Source organism: Dermacentor albipictus, unplaced genomic scaffold (genome assembly GCF_038994185.2).
Source record: "Dermacentor albipictus isolate Rhodes 1998 colony unplaced genomic scaffold, USDA_Dalb.pri_finalv2 scaffold_35, whole genome shotgun sequence".
NCBI lineage: Eukaryota > Metazoa > Arthropoda > Arachnida > Ixodida > Ixodidae > Dermacentor > Dermacentor albipictus.
In genome coordinates, this window is record NW_027225589.1 from 1,401,514 (window position 1) to 1,418,819 (window position 17,306).

A 17,306-nucleotide genomic window follows, 5' to 3' on the forward strand; every position below is an offset into this window, starting at 1 on the left:
ATTTGTCACTTATACAACTGCATTCACACTCCGCGTAATACCGCTGTACGATTATTTGCTTGCAACTTACTCGCCAGATATGTGCCTATGACTTGGCTCTACTCAGCTCGAGGTAGCCGGCTTGATCCCGGCTTCAGGGACGCATTTCGATGGAGGCAAAAATGATCGTGTACTGAAGTCTAGGTGCACGTTAAAGTACACCACGTAGTCCAAATTAACCCTGAGTATCCTACTACTGCCTGCCTCGTGATCTTATCCTGCTTTTGGCGCGTACAGCCCCTAAACATACGATGGACTTTGGCCTTTCCTTGAGCCTTCATTGTTAGTACGACTCTAAACAAGGATGACAATGTTATGCTAGGATAGTAAATCGCTCGCCGGAAAAGAAGTCAAAGCTGAGGCTGTTACCATGAGAGAAGGCTTAATAAGCCAGGAAAGAAGCGAGAATAAAGGTTACCACGCCGAGTAAATGTTCCAGCGCCAGACTACCAGCACGTGACGCATCTTGACATCGCCTACTTGAGTGAAGGTGTTTGTTCGTCGATAAAGAACGACGAATTTTTTTTATGAGAACGCAGGACACAAACTGGCAACTCGCGACAACATTCTCTGGGCATGAAATCGGACACATACGACAGGATACTTTAACTTATATGACGTCACGCCTAGGTCAAGCTTTCGCGACATAGTTTTCGATCTGTAGTTTGGAGAAAAGGTAGCTGCACTTCTATTTTTCCCCGCTAACAATCCCACTTTCAGCGCAACATGTGGAAAAATGAATTATTTATTCAATAATTTATTACTCTAAACGAGTTCAGTGTGGCTTGATAGTGCTCTTGTGAGAACACATTTTCGCTTTGCGACGCCTGTTAGTGCTCCTCTTACTGCTCTTCCAGTTTTGCAGCAGTGACGTTCGAGAAATTCGCACGGGGTGGGGAATTAAGTAGCTGGTTTGCAGATAGTGAGGCGTAATCTCTAGATTAAGAAACACGCAATGAGTTGCCCAACTTAGAAGGCACCGAGGAAGCACAGCAGCGCGGATTCAATCAAGTCCTGCCCGCGCTGTCACCGGTGGTTAATTGACGAGCGACCTTGCTAAGAGTTTCCACGGGAACAAAAAGACAGCTTCGAAGGTGAAACTTTCTCAAACTTTCTCACAGTAATTCAAGAGCTGTGTTAAAGGGATAGATAAAAGAGAGCGTGGGGCCGGCAGCTAGGGAATTCGCAAGCTTTGTTACTCTTCATATTAACTTCTTGGCGCCCAAGGGGCCTCCGCTAAGGTTCAGATAGGACCAAAATATTATAATTGCGGATCGATTAGAGTCATCAGGCGTTCGCTATCAGCTGACGTTGTTCTTTACGTGGGCCAGCGAACAGCTTACGCAAGTATTTGTCTTTTCTTTACCTAAAACGAATGGTGAGTTCAAGCAGCACAAGATTTGATGAACACAGAGAGAACGACGAGTGGCAAAGACAACATTGCACGAAGAGGTATTACCATTCACAGACGTCGTGTTAGTGCCGGACTTTCTTTATTTTGGAACATCAGAAACGCGCTTGGGGCATGGTCATCTACTGCACAGACCCAAGAAGAGAAAAAGGTTGATAGTGGAACGCAAAGCCAGCTTCTTCCAACGCGCCCTCCGGGAGCAGCGTTCGCACTGCTCGCTTCTCACGTGCGTGGTCCGGACGGAAACCCAAAATGGAGGCGAGAGGGAAACGATCGCCGCTTCGCTTTCCCTCCCCCTCGGGCGACTTTCACCGCCGGCTACGGCGACGGTGGCCAATGACGGGTCAACACCGTAGCCCCTCTCAGTACCGGCAGCGCTGTGGCGAGCGCGAGAAGGAGAGAGAAAGAGAGAGTAAAAAAAAAAGGAGCAGAAGCCGGCAACTGTGCACGGTGCACGACCGGTGACCCGCGGAGAAGTGCACATCGCCGTCCTAACGACGGTCGCTCGGGACTGCGAGGCTTTTCGTCACTAAGAATATCGCGTTGATATCGCGCCATTAAGGCGCCCCGGTCGCCGCGGAGCGAAATTGCGGGTGGTTGAGAATAAAACGCGGGTGAGAGATGCTGCTAGCGCGACGGAAAAGGAGCTCTGCTCGCCCCGCGGACGGTCTGCGTCCGCGGTCATGACGGCATCGAGCGAAGTCGTCCAGAGTGCATCACCGGCGGCCTGGCCCTGCGAATTCTGGACACCGACTGCGGAGTTTTAGTGACCGTTATTTTTTTCCTGCTTTCTCTTCGTGCTCGCATACTGACTGGAAAATACGAAGGCATGGTTTATACGTTACTACGTGCACGAATGGGATTGTGGCTCCTCCTCATGCTGGAAGGTAAGCAGCGACTTTCTGCCTATTTCTTTCCTATATATGATTCTTTTTAGAGGTTCATATAGAGGTAGTTCTTTTTTAAATATATATCCTTGATTCAAAGGACTACAAATTAACAAATATGATTGATCAAGGGACCACTTTTCATGTGTCACGCATCATAGTTATAGCGGTGCGTCCTCCTTGCGTGCCATTGCTTTATTCAATTTTTTTAACGAATTGATACTTCGTTCATGGGGCCAATGGTTTACAAGCGTGATCAAACTGAATTTTTGCACTTATTGGCTCTCGAACACTCACAGCGACGTTACCTGAACACGTTGGTGGAGGTGCGGCAGCGTCACTGACTCTTTCCTGAGGAACCTTGTACGAAAGGAATTAGAATTACCGCACCTTAGTACTGCTTTTGTGCTATGCTTACCTAGATAATGTATACTGACGGTTGCGAAATTTGAGCGTTCAGGGTAATTTTTATTTCTCTAAAAGTTTTTCTTCAGGGTCGGGGAAGTGGTTGGATCGATGAGGATAAGGGCAGGTTGATTCTTAACTCCCGCTAAATTTCCATTTCATTTCACGCTTACAAAGTTGTTTCACGCATTTTAATTCCTTCCATAATGCCACGCAATCGTACAGACCCGAATTGCCGCCAGAATGCTTCCACAAAAACACCACTCTTTAACCAAACATGTACTATTCTTAGGGAGCGAGGCAGCACCTCGGCGTAATCGCCGAAATGCGATTACGTCATTTCTGCAGTGCCTGTGAAAACAGGTAAACACGCGCCTGCTTTTAATCTTTGACGCCAGTTCGTCGTACGTCACAAAAATATGTGCACGGCCAAGCATAAAATTTGTAATTGTTCCAGCAAATGCACTATTCCGTGAGGTGCCTTACAGCTACAATTCGAACATAGCATTTGTTCTGATACCATATGTGCTTGCAATCAACGCAAAGGTTCTTATTTCAACAATTTTCCTCAGGGTACGCAAAGTGAGAGTACAATGAAAAAGACAGAATAGAAAACGTGTCCTGCCAAGTGGGACACAGACACTGCAACAATGTTGAGTTGTTGGTCGTTCCCCAAAGGATAAAGTTCGCTGGTTTAAATAGCTTAAGTACCGCAATAATAAGCGTCTCGAAGTCGATTGTCGGAGATCCAGCACACATGCCAGCCGCTGATGGACATCCGCCAGAGACATGGCAGTCAGCCCCCACTGGCCGCTGCAATCAAGGCAGACATCCCCTCGTTGTTGGTGGGACTCTTTGTTGATAAGGTTCGCGCATTCCAGAAGCAGAGCAATACAGGCGCGCGTATTTTTTTTTTTGTACTTCCGTATAACGCACTTTTAGGGCAGAGCGCCGTTAACAACCCCGAGCCACACTCACCATCTCTCTCGAATTTTTTACGGCTGCAGCAGTTAAGTGCTCAAAGTTGGGTTCCGTTTGCTTGTCTGTCCATCAGATCCGTCCGTTAATTCCGTTCCACTGACGACGACCTCCGTCGTCTTAGACGAGCCAGAATCATGAATTTCTGTTGTCGTCAAGCCAGATCGTCATCCCCAGCATCGCCATCACCATAGCGTAATGTTCTCCACTCCCTCCCCCCCTCCACTGGGATTGGAACGCCATGCCACGGAAGCCATGTGCATTTGGGAGCCGAACGCGCTAACCCCTCATCTAGGGCGCAACCTTAAGCGTTTTTTTTTGTCTCATCGGAGCACAACTTTCAGGAAAACGAAGCACTACAGAAATTTATGGTGAGTGAAAAGACATTCAAAAATCGGGCGAGCACGTGCAAGCCCTCCAATAAAGACATGCAGTCCTGTGGTGTTTCTGGTGCTGCATACACAATGCCAACGCAAGCAGGAGATTTTCGAAAAAAGAAAGGAAAGATAATCGCAACAACAGTGATGGGGAATTATTGCAAGGCGTTGTTCTCCACACAGACTCTGAGAGTAGCGGCATTGTGCGAGTATTGCGGAGGCCAGAACGAGGCGTGCTGTAGTGGAAGAGAATATACATATTGTGCGTCACATCAAAAGTGCTCTTCAGGTTAAGGCTTTGTGCTTGCGTTCAATTTTTCGTTATCTCGCTCAAAAAACAATGCCGGCGGAACATGGCAATGGCACATGGCAATGATGATGCTGCTAACCCTCAAACATGGCACATGACCACAATAGAGATTACGTTGAGATTCAGGTGGTAAATTTATTTATTTATTTATTTACTTAAAGATGCCTTACAGGCCCCTAGAGGCAATGTGTAAGAGGGGAGAGTACATGCAAAGGTTATACAATAATTGGAATACATATGTGAATACATATACAAAAATGCAGTGTAAAAATGCGCTAAGATGCAGAAATGTGGTGCTAAAAATGGTATAAAAGACAAACCGAATGCTTTTGAACACGAGAAGTCAGTAAACAAGAAATTTTCACAAAATAAAATATAACCAATAGAACTACAGAGCGAGCGGACAATATTTGGCTATAATAAAACAGTATTTCAGAGGTAGTTGCACAATAATAACGGGAAACTAAAGAAGGAATAACGCGTTAGGTTATGTTGAGTTTCAAAGTTGAATCATCGTCGACGTTAGTGCCAACAGCAATGACGTAGCGACAACACCACATTGTTTACACAGTATAACTGACAAGATTTAGAGCCCCTCAGTTTCCTACATAGCAACATGGCAAATGTGCAGAGAAAAGTAGGTTGCTCATATCTCGTATGTGGCACTGCGTCATTTCGCTCGTGAATTCGGTTGCAGGAAAAATTTTATGCCTCACAGTTGATTAATACCCATGCAGGACTTTCAATACGAGTCATGAGGCTTGAAAAGAATACAGTCTTTATTAGAGCAACTCTCCTCACCTTACACCTATAGCCACTGATTTACAAAAAAATATCATCTGGATTTAAAATTGTGCAAGAATTCCAGTTTCAAGGTCATCTCAAATAACATGCTGCACTCACGTTGGTCAGGTAGAATTAGACGTTGTCCTACTGAACAGTGAAAATAAAGAAACGTGACTGTTTTACACAAAGCAAATGTAAATGAGCCTGGCGTACACTCTAAAAATTTTCACACCCTTATGGGTGTAATGCGGGTGTAATCATCTTTTTCACCCTTATAAACACCCTTGAAACACCCTTTTTTAACGGAAAAGGGTGTTCAACAAGAAAACACCCTTGGAACACCCTCAGTCTTTCTAATTTACACCCTAATTATAAGGGAGTAAGTGAACAAGCTTACAGTATATGATGAATGAACATTGCCAGTTAAGGCCTTGATATTGGCTGCACATGAAACGCGCGCTACCTGCGCTTGAATCAGGTAGCTGGAATGATTAGATCGGGGCACCTAGGCAGCAGCGCACTGGCTCCGAACAGTGGTCAAAAATGAAGTTTCCCACGAATGTTGATATCGAACGGATGACACTAACGCGCAGACTTTGCATAGCCAGATATCTGCAAAAGGCTTCATATGATCAATGGCAAAATATTTACAATGCTATCACGGAATACTTGAAGGTGTGCAACCAGTTAGACTGGGAATGGTTAGGAGTGAGGGCTAACGGTAAATAGTTCACCAACTTACGGTTTGTAGATGACATTGGCATACTCAGCAACGCTGCAGACTATTTGCAACAAACGTTTGAGGAACTTGTCGAAGAAAGTGTAAGTCTGATTGAGAGTTAGTATGCAGAAGAGAAAAGTAATGTTCCGCAGCCTGGCGAGAAAACGAATGTCATGGTCGGCTGTCAGCCTCTAGAACCTGCTCAGAAATACGTTTATTGAGGTTAATTACTCTTAGGGGCCTCTGATCAAGGAAATTAACAAATATAAAACATTAGCTGGAGAGCTTACGGCAGGCATTACTAAATCATGATCAGGGAGCTTACTGCTAACCATTGCTTTCTATCGTTACTAACGTATGGGGCCGAAACTTGGAAGTTACCAAAGAAGCTTGGGAAGACGTTGAGGACCGCGCAACGAACGATGGAATGAAAATTATTAGGCATGATGATAATAGACTGGAAGACAGCGATGTGGATTAGAGAGCGAACGGGAATAGCTGATATTCTGGTTGACATTATGAGGAAGAAGTCGTGCTGGGCAGACATTGCAATGCGTAAGGGAGAAAACTGCTGGTCTATTGGAGTTGCAAAATGGGTGCTAAGGGAAGGAAAGCACAGTCGAGGACGGCAGAGAATAACGTGGACGTGATGGATTCGGGAAACTTGAAAACACGTGGAACCAGTTGGCACAAGACAGGGGTATTGGAGATCGCTCGAGAAGCTTTCGTCCTGCGATGGACGTCAAAATAAGCTGATGATGATGATGTGACGACATCCATGCTAGCTTCGCGGCATGTCTTTCATGTTATGTCATGCATGCGTGTCATGCACGTTCTGATAGCTCGATTTGCGTCGATGGCGCGGGGGGGGGGGGAGGGCTAGTAGCGGCGTAGCCAAGTGGGGCACACCGTGCACTTGTAACGCTCACTCACAGTAAAATTTTTGCTGCTATGGCAATGGCCCCGCTCCTTCACCCTCCACGGGCAATTGGGACCCCCCCCCCCTCACACGAAAAAAATTTCTGGTTACGCCACTGTGGCGAGGGGGGGTGTAAGATTGCTCTAGACCCCTCCCCCTAACTTGTCAACGGAAACGGGGGACGGGAGGGCAGCTGCCGCCGGGCCGCAAACCTTAGGCAGCCCAATTAACGGCTGCATTTCCCTTTGGACGTGAATACTGCATTAATGCCATTACACTGTAGGATTCGTGGCGGTTCGAAGGCATGCGACAATAAAAAAAAACACATACAGCCATCAGAAAGTCTTAGCTTGAGCAGATCTTTGGGAGCTGGGCAAGACTCTCACAAAAGAAAAAAAGCTTGGCACCCCTCTTACAGGCATTGTCAACTCTGGGTCCCACCGCTGACTGTACATTTCCGGTAAAAAAATCACACAGGAACTCCTCTCGGATTTGTCTAAGTGTGCGTAAGCATTGTGACTCTTCCTCATCTACACGCAGCCCATGTCGTTATCAATGTTATGAGACTTGATCCGACAAGTATGAGCGACAGCGCTGCGGCGACACGGGCTGCTCTGGTCGGCAGCGCAAGCAAAGTACTGCCGGTGGCGGGGCCAGGCGCGCTGATGACGTTCCGTTCGTTTTGAGCCGTTATCGCTCTTTAGCCCTCCTCATCCGCGACGAACCATTATCAACCGTTCTCCGGCGGCGGCTGCTTGTGGCACGGTCGCGCGAACCGTATCTTGAAAGCGAACTGCATTGTGGACAGAGTGTGCCCACTGCTGAAAACTCCACGCGCTGTGTTCTCACCGTTTACTTCGCTGTGAAAACAGACGCGCACACACCTATCTTGAAAGTGATCTGCGGAAAGCGCATAGTGCGGCATAAGCTGAAAGCTTCGTGAGCGCAGTGTTCTCGCCGCTTCGGTCGCGTTGAAGCGAAGCTAGCACGAAGGTGAATTCACTCGCTGCTGCGGGTTCTATTTTGAAGGATATCGTGCGGTATCGGACTGACGGACGGATGGTTTTTCTTGTTGGGGAAGTATAGAAATGCTTACGTTATAAAAAAAATCGCAGGGTTCGCGAATTTCGCGATAAGAACAAACACCAACCTACTCCCCCGCCCCCCGCTGAGCGATGCCGTCTTGATCGCCCCCTCCCAATCCCGGGAAAAGGGACACTACCTTTCTATATCAGTTGAAGAAAGGATGATGAAGCGTTAACAACGACAATAACGGCCTTTTCGAACGAGCTGTCTTATGACCTCTGAGATTTGCGCGCGAACCTGGGAGGCCATAATTGGCCGCTTAATAGCATAAAAAGACAAAGATAATGCCAAACGACACAACTAAAAATTCAAACAAAGAACTGATCTTAGCTATACTGTTTGGGGAAAAGAAATAAAAAATTAGACAGCCGCAACACACGCCACTAAAGCCACCACCGCCGGCATAACGCGGAATCAACGGTTGGCAACATTCATTCGCGCGTCATTGCTTCGTCCGCTTCGTCTCCGCAACGGCCGCAACGAGAGCCGCCATCTTCTCGCGCCTAACGTTTTGTATGGCTTTGTTCTCTGCAATCCGCGCACACAGCTCATCGGTGGCTGCACGTCTGCTCGGCGTCGCAATGCAGCCTGCGTCATTTTCTGGTGCTCGCGCAATCGGTGTGAAACATGTCGCATGTGAAATGTTTGATAGAAGTGCCTCACGTCCAAGTCAAGCCGCCGTACGGATGTATGGCTGTGCGCCCCGTTCTCGGAAGCGTCGACGGGTTTCCGGCATGCGGATTTCAGGTACGTGCAAATGCGTTTCGCCGTCCTATTGAGCTCCGGAGCAAAGCGTGCAATATTTCATGTGAAAGATGCAGTGCCCGTGATCATGGTGTGAATTTCGAGCGGCAAACGAGAACTTTGGCACTTAGAGCACACCGCGGCTGCTAAGTCAGCGTGGAAATTGTTTTACGTTACCGTAATATGTTGCTGTCAGTCTAATCTGCGGTTTGTGGACAGCTAGCCCATTGACTTTTGCTTGTGGCAGCGATAGGTATATAAATGGAAGCGATAATAATTTTCGAGAGCAGAGAGTTTTTTCGCTCGATGTTTGGTCGTGTTCATGGCGTTATGAAAGCTAGAAAACTAACTGGCTTGATCGTGCTTAGTTCCAACTCCAAGGGGCGTAACGTTGGCGCTGTATATGTTTGTTTTCGGTGTCACGAGTACCACTTTCATGCTTTTGTTGCATGAGAGTGGTAGCTGCTGCGTGACATCTGGGTAGAACACAATAAAAGCAATTTCCTCACTCATACGTATGCAATATGAGGTAACAAAATTTCCAGCGTTTTATTCGGAGCGTAAATATCCAGCATAGTTTAGTAAGAAACTCAAATTCTGTGTTAGCTTAGTAGGCGTGAAACAAGTGAAACTCGCATTCCTTTTTGAATTGTTCGCCCAAACTGCACCGCTCCCAGATGCGTCATCGGGTAATTGACAGTAGCTTCGCTACGTGAGTTTTTATGCGCCTATATTGCCCGGTTAAGTATCCTGTTAATTTATGCCGACGCTCGTTCATCTTGATTTTAAGCGGTTACTATCCCCGAGTACCGGACGATGCCAAACTTGTGAGGTGTAGCAAACGCGGGAAATTCAAAGTGGCGTGGCTGCAAGTTCCTGTTTTTACGTTTCTTGCATTCAAAGCCAACAGACACAGTATCACTGATTTATTTCCATTTCTGCTGTACTTGATCAATCTAATGTGACAACTGCATTTGCTCTTTAATGTTCTCCATTTACTGTGTATTCAGCTTGGCTGCCGCCCTCTCTTCAGAGGATGCCGCTGTGATAGCTCTTTCGTATAGCACATGCCTCTAGGCCCTTGTGTTTCAAGGACTCCGGAGAGGCAGCAGTGCTCCAAGTAATTTTACCATCCTATATATTTTCTATGTTGCATCATTCTTCCACGATGGATTTTAATGTTAATAGTATTCGTCATTAGTCATCGCCATAATTTTATAGCACGTAAATTTTACGCACTTTACAGCGACAATTTTTAGGCCAGTTTACAGCCAAGTCACATCTTCCATAATACATCGTCAACATTACCACTTGTCATGGCACTCTTTGGCCAAACCTGGCCCTTGCGCCATAAAACACCACACATCATCATCATCAGCTTGGCTGCCAGAAAATGCTTGAATTTCTTTCAGTATCCAAGTGACGAAATATTTCACTGACGGCCGTGTGTGAAACACGCAAGATGACAAAACTGATAGCAAAATGATGAGATATTTCTTTTATAGCGTTTGGACTCGACTTTTGGTGAGGCTGTCGATCGACCTTGGGCCTGGTGACAGCACACCCGACATCGCCAAAGTGCAGCCTATCAGTTGAGTGCCCCCGAATGGACCATCAACATCGGAAACTGAAGCAGAGCCAGGTAGGGCCAATTTTTACTTTGGAACAGAATACTGACAGCTGCCTCTTTTTTTAAGAACTAAATAACAAATTTACAAACGAATCCTTTCTCTTTGTGCAGCCTACATAGAATTGTTTTTTGCTTGTTATACAGACCTTCAGAAAGCAGTTCTTCTGAACCCTTTTTGCATGCACAAATAAATAAAGGGGAGCGCACTTTCTGAAGAAATTGATGCACTGAAATGTGCGTTCGACACACAGTGAGATGCAAAATAACCAACTTTAAAGCGGTAAAAAAATTGAAACATGTTCTAACATCATAACCCGCCTTGGCATATGGATCTAAATATAACAGCAACGGAGGTGCATGCAGAGAAGTGTTTGTAATTGTTTGCAAGATATGTACATTGTCTAAGAAATTGTTTTTATTTACTTGGAGCTTCTTGGTGCCATGGCAGTGCAGTAAAAGCTCAAAATGATGCCCCTGCTCCTAATAAAGCACCTTTAGATATTAAAATGAAATTATGGGCTTTTACATTCCAAAACCTAAAGTTTTGGGAACCTGGCTTCTTTAATGTACACCTGAATCTAAGGGCATAAGCGGTATTGCATTTTACCCTCATTGGAGGGCAGCTGCCATGGCCTAGATTGAAGCTGGGACCAGCATGACTGAGCAGCATGGCATCATAGTAAGTGGGCTATTACACTAGGTCAAAATGAGAAATACTGCTTAGAACTACCAACTTCTTGGCTCACAAGCACTTTGCACTAAGTTAAAGGAGTATGGAGTACTGACAGCGACTGTTTATGTACCGATTTCTTTTTAACCTGACTCCATTATTAAAGTGCGAAGCTTCAATTAGTCAAAACCAGCCTAAATTACAGAACTAGCTCAAAACACACACCATGTATAGCTGGATTTGGACATGAAAATGGAGTCAATTCATGTCGCCGAAAATGGAGGTGGCAGTCACACTATTTCATGCATTTTGCCTAAAACATAGTCAATAATGAATCAATTTCTAAAATATTCTTTTCAAAAAGTTTTTTTTCAAGCATGAAAGGAGGAGCCAAATGGTGTTCAGGTGCACGAGCGGTTAGTTGCATGGCACTTCTTGCATGTGTTCACTGGCTTCTTTCAAGCTTGAAAAGAAAAATTTGTTGCACGTATACTGAGCAGTAGAAAGCTGGATTGGGAATTTTTCAGGATGCTCTACAATTTTCGCACTGACACTTTTGCTTTGAATAAAATATTTGAGCAGTTAAATAATTGTTAATACCTAATTACCTAATTAAGAAAAATGCAAGAATTGGTTTCACTTCCTCAAAACGATGACAAACGATATTACCTTGGTACTGTCCAGCTACGTGGCACTTGTACTTATTTAAAGTTTGCGCATGTCATACAGACCACCTGGCAATTACAAGGCATATATAGAAGTGGCTAAGTTGTGTGAGCCAGCCATGTGTAGCGAATCATGAGAAACAGCCATGTTTCTTTGACTTAAGGGCATGATAAGATTTACATGCTCGACACCTTGTATCAGTGTGCTCTAGGCCTGTTCGTAGTTTAGCTGCTACATAAACGATATTTCTCCACGTGTAAGCTCATATGCATCTTTCAAGTATATTGCCTCATGTGTCCAAAATAGACCATCTTCGCACTTCCTTCATTATGTCATCTGTTGCTGTGCTAAATTTTTAACATGCAACTGCACAAATTTTCATCTAGTTTTCGTATTTCCTCCTTGTTTGGTGGCTTTATTTCTGAACAAGATGTTTTCGGTAAACCCTGTTCCACACAGCACTACACAGCATTTCTGCCTTGAGTGGGAATTTTTTTTTTCAGATTGACATTAATACACCTTGCCTGGGCAATATAAGGCATTCTACATAACACGGCCCTGCAATAATGTTTTATATTGCATTCCAGCATCATGCAAAACTGTTTACTTACCAGATTAGAATATGTATAAATGTTGGAAGTAACAGAACTGGAAGAAGCCAGCAGATAATGAGGCCAAGGAAAGCATACAGGAACATGTTTTAAGTTTTTTATATGAAGTATAGAAACGATAAATTCTAGGTAAGTGAAAGTGGATTAAAAGATATTCACCTGTGGGTGGGGAACGGACCCATAACCTTCGCATTACGCATGTGATATACTAACCACTGTGGTACTACGGCCGTGTTCGAGCGTCGACAATCTGAGGGGCCATTGTGGATGGTTGAATGCTGCCTCGGTGGCACAGTGGTTAGTGCAACGCATGCCTAATGCAAAGGCTGTAGGTTTGTTCTACCCCCATGCCTGGTTGTTTTTTTTTGACCATTTTCATTTCCCTTTATCATTTCTACATTTAAATAGAAAATTACAAATAAGTTTCCACGTGCCTTCCCTGGCATCTTCCAGCTGTCATTCAGAAAAACTTTGACCCTCAGTATCCTTTCTTCTCGTTTCGAAGAACAGGAGCTTCATTTTAAAAATAATGAATTCACCTTGTTCAGCATCTCAGTGTGGTCTCAAATCTTATCACAGCATGTGTATTACTAAGTGAAGTTTTTGTCAAGATGATGATATAGCATGGGACCTAATTAGTAGCCTTTGTGTACAGATATATGACTAATTTAATAAATAGGCGGATTTTAAGAAGCATTTCTAACATGGTCTGAGCATGTGTTTAAAAAAACTAATCTAGCATGATTTCAGGCATAACTGTTGCCCCTGAAAAATATTTGGATCATCTGCATTGGCATTGTTTTTAGAGAGCACCAATACTGCTTTGATAGAAGTAGCCTCGTGGAACATGAAGCATCGCTTCTTGCTGAGTCAAGGAAATATTATCTACATATCTGAGGTGCATGTGTCATATGCTCGAATGCTGTTTAAAGGCTGCTAATAAGAAAATTACTTGACTTGCCTTCCAGAGATTACTTCAGTAGTCTGTGCTACTCGATCATAAACAATTTACCATAGTGAACATTCATCACAGTTGGCTTTGCAATGTTTATGCAAAATACCACAATTGCCTACTAGACATGTGACTGCACTAAAACATGGAATTAATGACCAGTAAGATTTATGGGACAGCAAAACTTAGTTTATTACTCCTGTTTCTGCCATAGTTTCTTACAGTAATTACTAGAGGGAACTCTGGTGCTGGAGTCGCACCACCATGGGAATCATGGGAAGCACATGGATTTGTCTGATATTCGTGCTTGTGAATTCAGACGTTCTTGTGGCTTCGTATATTATACGCTATATAAATCTTATTGTCGTAAATTTCAGCGCAGTCTATACTCTTCGAAGTGCAGAAGTCGGCGCCAACATGCGCAATTGCTATTAATTGCAACGATTGAGCTTGTCCAGGTGGCCAAATCGAAAGGCGCCAAGCGTCTTAAGGCGCTGGTATGCCCGAAATGAATTAATCAGGGCGTTGCACTCGCTTGTCGTTACATGCCTCCGTGGCTTAATGGTTTCGATCAGACTTCTGTTCTAGAGTTCGTGTGTTTGAATCCTGTCGTCGGATGATTTTAATGTTTATTTATTTATTACACAGTATATTGTTGAAAATGACTAGTTTACAAAGTCACAAAGCCGTTTGAAGCCAAACAGAAGAAGTTTAGGCAAATTCATATACTTCCCATAATTTCCATGCTGGTACAGCCGTTCCTGTTTGATCTCCTGTGGACACTAACGTCGGAGTTCCCTCTAGTAATTATTGTATGAAACTCTTATTTCTGCACCTTGCTCGTGCAGAAGCGGCACCACACCTGCTGCGTAAACATGCACTACCTTTCGGCCAAGTGCAGTGAATGCTGTGAACTCGCCCTGTACAAAGCCTGCACTAAGTAAAACAAATCACAACATGCAGTTGCTGCCACGTTGAACTGGTGGAATGAGTAGTGAAATGCAGCACCTCCTTAACTAGTTCAGAAAGTGCAGGTTATTCAAGTGGAGATTATATAGTAACAGAAGTTGAGTGATTCTGCATTACATTCACGAAATATACTTCATGATACTTTTCCATTTATTTCCTCAGTTATTAAGAATCCCTTTTGCATTGTTGGACAAAACTACAGAATGCCAACATATTTTCTAGCATTCACTGGTAGCAAACATGTCAAAACTTGTTCTAGTTTCTGGATTGCCTCTTTAGCCGTTAACCCCCAAGTTAATTCCGGAAAAATGTACCGAATTTTTTACGTACTCAATTTTTCGGTGTCATTCTCATTCTAAAAATATATTTTCCCCATTGGTCTCTGGTTAGAAATAACACAAAAAGAGGAGCTGCTCTTGCGGGCAGCTTTCCCTCAATGCCGGCTGTAACTCATCTTTGACAATAAGAGCAGCGTAACATCGGGCAGAAAGAGTGCGACTCGTCATTGGCGATATTGGTACTGCCTCCAGTCACTAGTACAGCTTGGGATCAATGGTTAAATGTTGCGACTTTGTTGCTGCCCAATTTTAATTCTGCAGCTGTTACACTTGGGTGTAGCGTGTGTATGTACGTGTGCATGCATTAAAATGATTTCACGCTAGAGCAAAGCAACTGTAGTGCAGAGAGGCATTAGTCATCTTTATATATTTGCTTTGTAAAGATGCACTAAGTTTATCTTTTGCAGTATAGACTTGGCGCTCATTGGCCAAAGATGCCCTTGTGCTACTAAAACCTATCAATTAATTCGCTTTCAGTCTGTGAGTTTTAATTTGTTTTTCTTGAACTGTGCAATTCCCACTCACTGGACTGCATGTCATCTGAGGTGTTCCTTTTTCAATCAAGAATGTTGAGGTTGTGTTTGTGTAACTCGATTTCTTGCCTCAAACGAGCTTGTGCAAACTGACCAAGCTGATAATTCTACCTGCTTATATATTAAATATGTTGCGGTTATGAACCCTCATAATGAATGACACAAAGTATAAAAATTTCATCTAATAAAACAATTTAATGAAATTTTTCATGTTTTTCGTGTTCATGTTCACTTCTCTACTCTAGTGTCCTGTCTGCATGCCTCACCTCTTTTTTTGCATATTAAATATCGTATAAACATAACCATGCTTTTTTACCACAATGCAGGGGGAAAAGGTTCCGGTAACACCATGCATTCAGTATGGTGGCCCAGATGTGCATGCAAGCAACCTCCTTCATGTGGACCAAGAACTACTCTGCAGTGTCTCGCAGACTTCCATGCGAAGCCCTCAACATTCTCGTCTCAGTGGAATGGCTGCTCATCTATCTGCGTGTCCATCACCAAGACGGCCAGTTGTAAAGCTCCTGTACCCGTTTAAGAAAGCTTAATGATTGTTTTATTTAGTTTTCACGGTTGGCCGTAGAATCTTAACATTGTTGATGTTTCTAACATTTTTACCTGGCACAAAGTGGTGCATTAACTTTAAACCAGTGTAATGTATTTAAATCATGCTCACTCTAATGCCTATCTGGTTTTGTTTGTGTTTAAGAAATTTGAATGTCTGATGAGGTAACGGCATTTGAATTTGTCATCGTGGCTCGTTTCAATGAGCTGCTAGGAAATAAGACGCAAAACTTATCACACGCCAGTTGTAGAATTTTTATTTTCATGACTAGAGTATACACGTTTCAAAAGATGGAAAGTGTGGAAAAAGCCTCAAGAACATAATCATCCTAGGATTGTCATGTCCTTACAACTCTGCAATGACTAATGCCTCATACATCTTGGGAGCACATTGGTCGCAATGCCTACAGGTATACTTGATAAGAGAATAGCTTGCACTCAGATTTGCGATTTGCCACGCAGTTGATGGCTGATGGCTTTTGTTTGCCGTCTTCATCTTACTACTATGTATTCAATATTCATTTAGATGTGCTGCGGTTTTTTGCAGTCACCTATATATATATATATATATATATATATATTCTTCGTTTCAATAAAAATTTAGTTGAGAGTTAGCGCTCATCCTGTCTGCTTCTAGTCTGTGTCCGTGTCACTTCGCGCTACAATCCAAGATCATGTTACTGTACTAACTCGCACAACTTTCTATCCTTGTGTTAAAGACACACTCAGACTTGTTCTTACTTATGTGACCGGTTATTTTTGTGCTTTATAATAAGATGCAGTGCTTTTCGAATGAAAACATGTAATAAATAGTTCGTAGTCAGGCTACTTAAAAAAACTGTTCCGCTTAAAATTTAATTGAGCAAGCCTGTGCCCATTATTTGGTGCTTATGTCTTTGTATTAGTATGGTTTTACTCCCTATTTTCCTTTTTACATTTAAAATGTGCAAACATTATTATGTAACCATTTCTCTTTAATGAAATAAATACTTTTCTTCTGACATTTCGTCACAAATTTTACAATGATTTTGTTCAATTAGGTAACCTTAGACTAGCTGATTGTTATTCTGGTAGCTTAACTTACAATGCCTGTGGTATATTCAATGCAAGCACATGGTGAAAAATAAACTAAATTATTGGGTATAAGCAGGTCGCTGGCAGTAAATAGAGCATACATATATTTCAGGAAATAGTGCATGCTTATATATTGAACAGCATGCACAGCTACACATGCTGTTTTGTTCGTAAATGCTGAAACATTAATCGGCGTGGAAGCACTTTGTTCTTTGGCTTTCAGTGCTACCTTTAAGTCATATGTGAAAGTACTAGTAGAAGCATCCCGTGGAGATAAATGACAACTTTAATGAATAGAGGTATAAAATGTGTGCTTAAAACGGCAAAAAACTGCTTGACAGGCAAACGTATGCTTCTGTAGTACTGCACTTGTTACCGTCGCCAATCCATGCATTGCTTGCGCTCAATTGCATTCAATATGAGCTACAACAACGAGCTATGGTGTCTTTCCCTCCTGGTCGAGCTGGGGTTGCGAAAATTTTTGACCAAGAAAAGTGGAGGTTTTTAATTATTTCTGAAATGCATGTAACCATGCTTTTGGCTGTGTGCTGTTTCCACGGCGTTATAAGTACTGGTGCACCAAGGTGCGGGAGATCCTGTGTCCTTAGTGCAGCGCGCATTGTTATTGCGCTCTGC

The 17,306-nt window shown here is 43.5% G+C and overlaps 1 protein-coding gene and 1 long non-coding RNA gene across 4 annotated transcripts in view; both read left to right on the forward strand.

Annotated features, from left to right (window-relative positions):
- The window catches only part of LOC135897255 (uncharacterized), a 99,335-nt gene that overhangs the window by 27,463 nt on the left and 54,566 nt on the right, over positions 1–17,306 (forward strand). The window contains exon 1 of one of the 3 annotated variants that reach the window (XM_065425838.1): positions 1,892–2,337. The exons of the other annotated variants lie outside the window; for them this stretch is intronic. Within the exon in view, the coding sequence (XP_065281910.1) occupies positions 2,280–2,337 (58 nt within the window). The 5' untranslated portion in view covers positions 1,892–2,279. Of the gene's footprint in view, positions 1–1,891; positions 2,338–17,306 lie in introns of those variants that run through there. 3 annotated transcript variants of the gene reach the window in all.
- On the forward strand, positions 8,079–15,591 carry LOC135897226 (uncharacterized). The gene is made up of 3 exons (XR_010562972.2): positions 8,079–8,666; positions 10,169–10,305; positions 15,359–15,591. It is a non-coding gene; the product is annotated as an uncharacterized lncRNA (long non-coding RNA).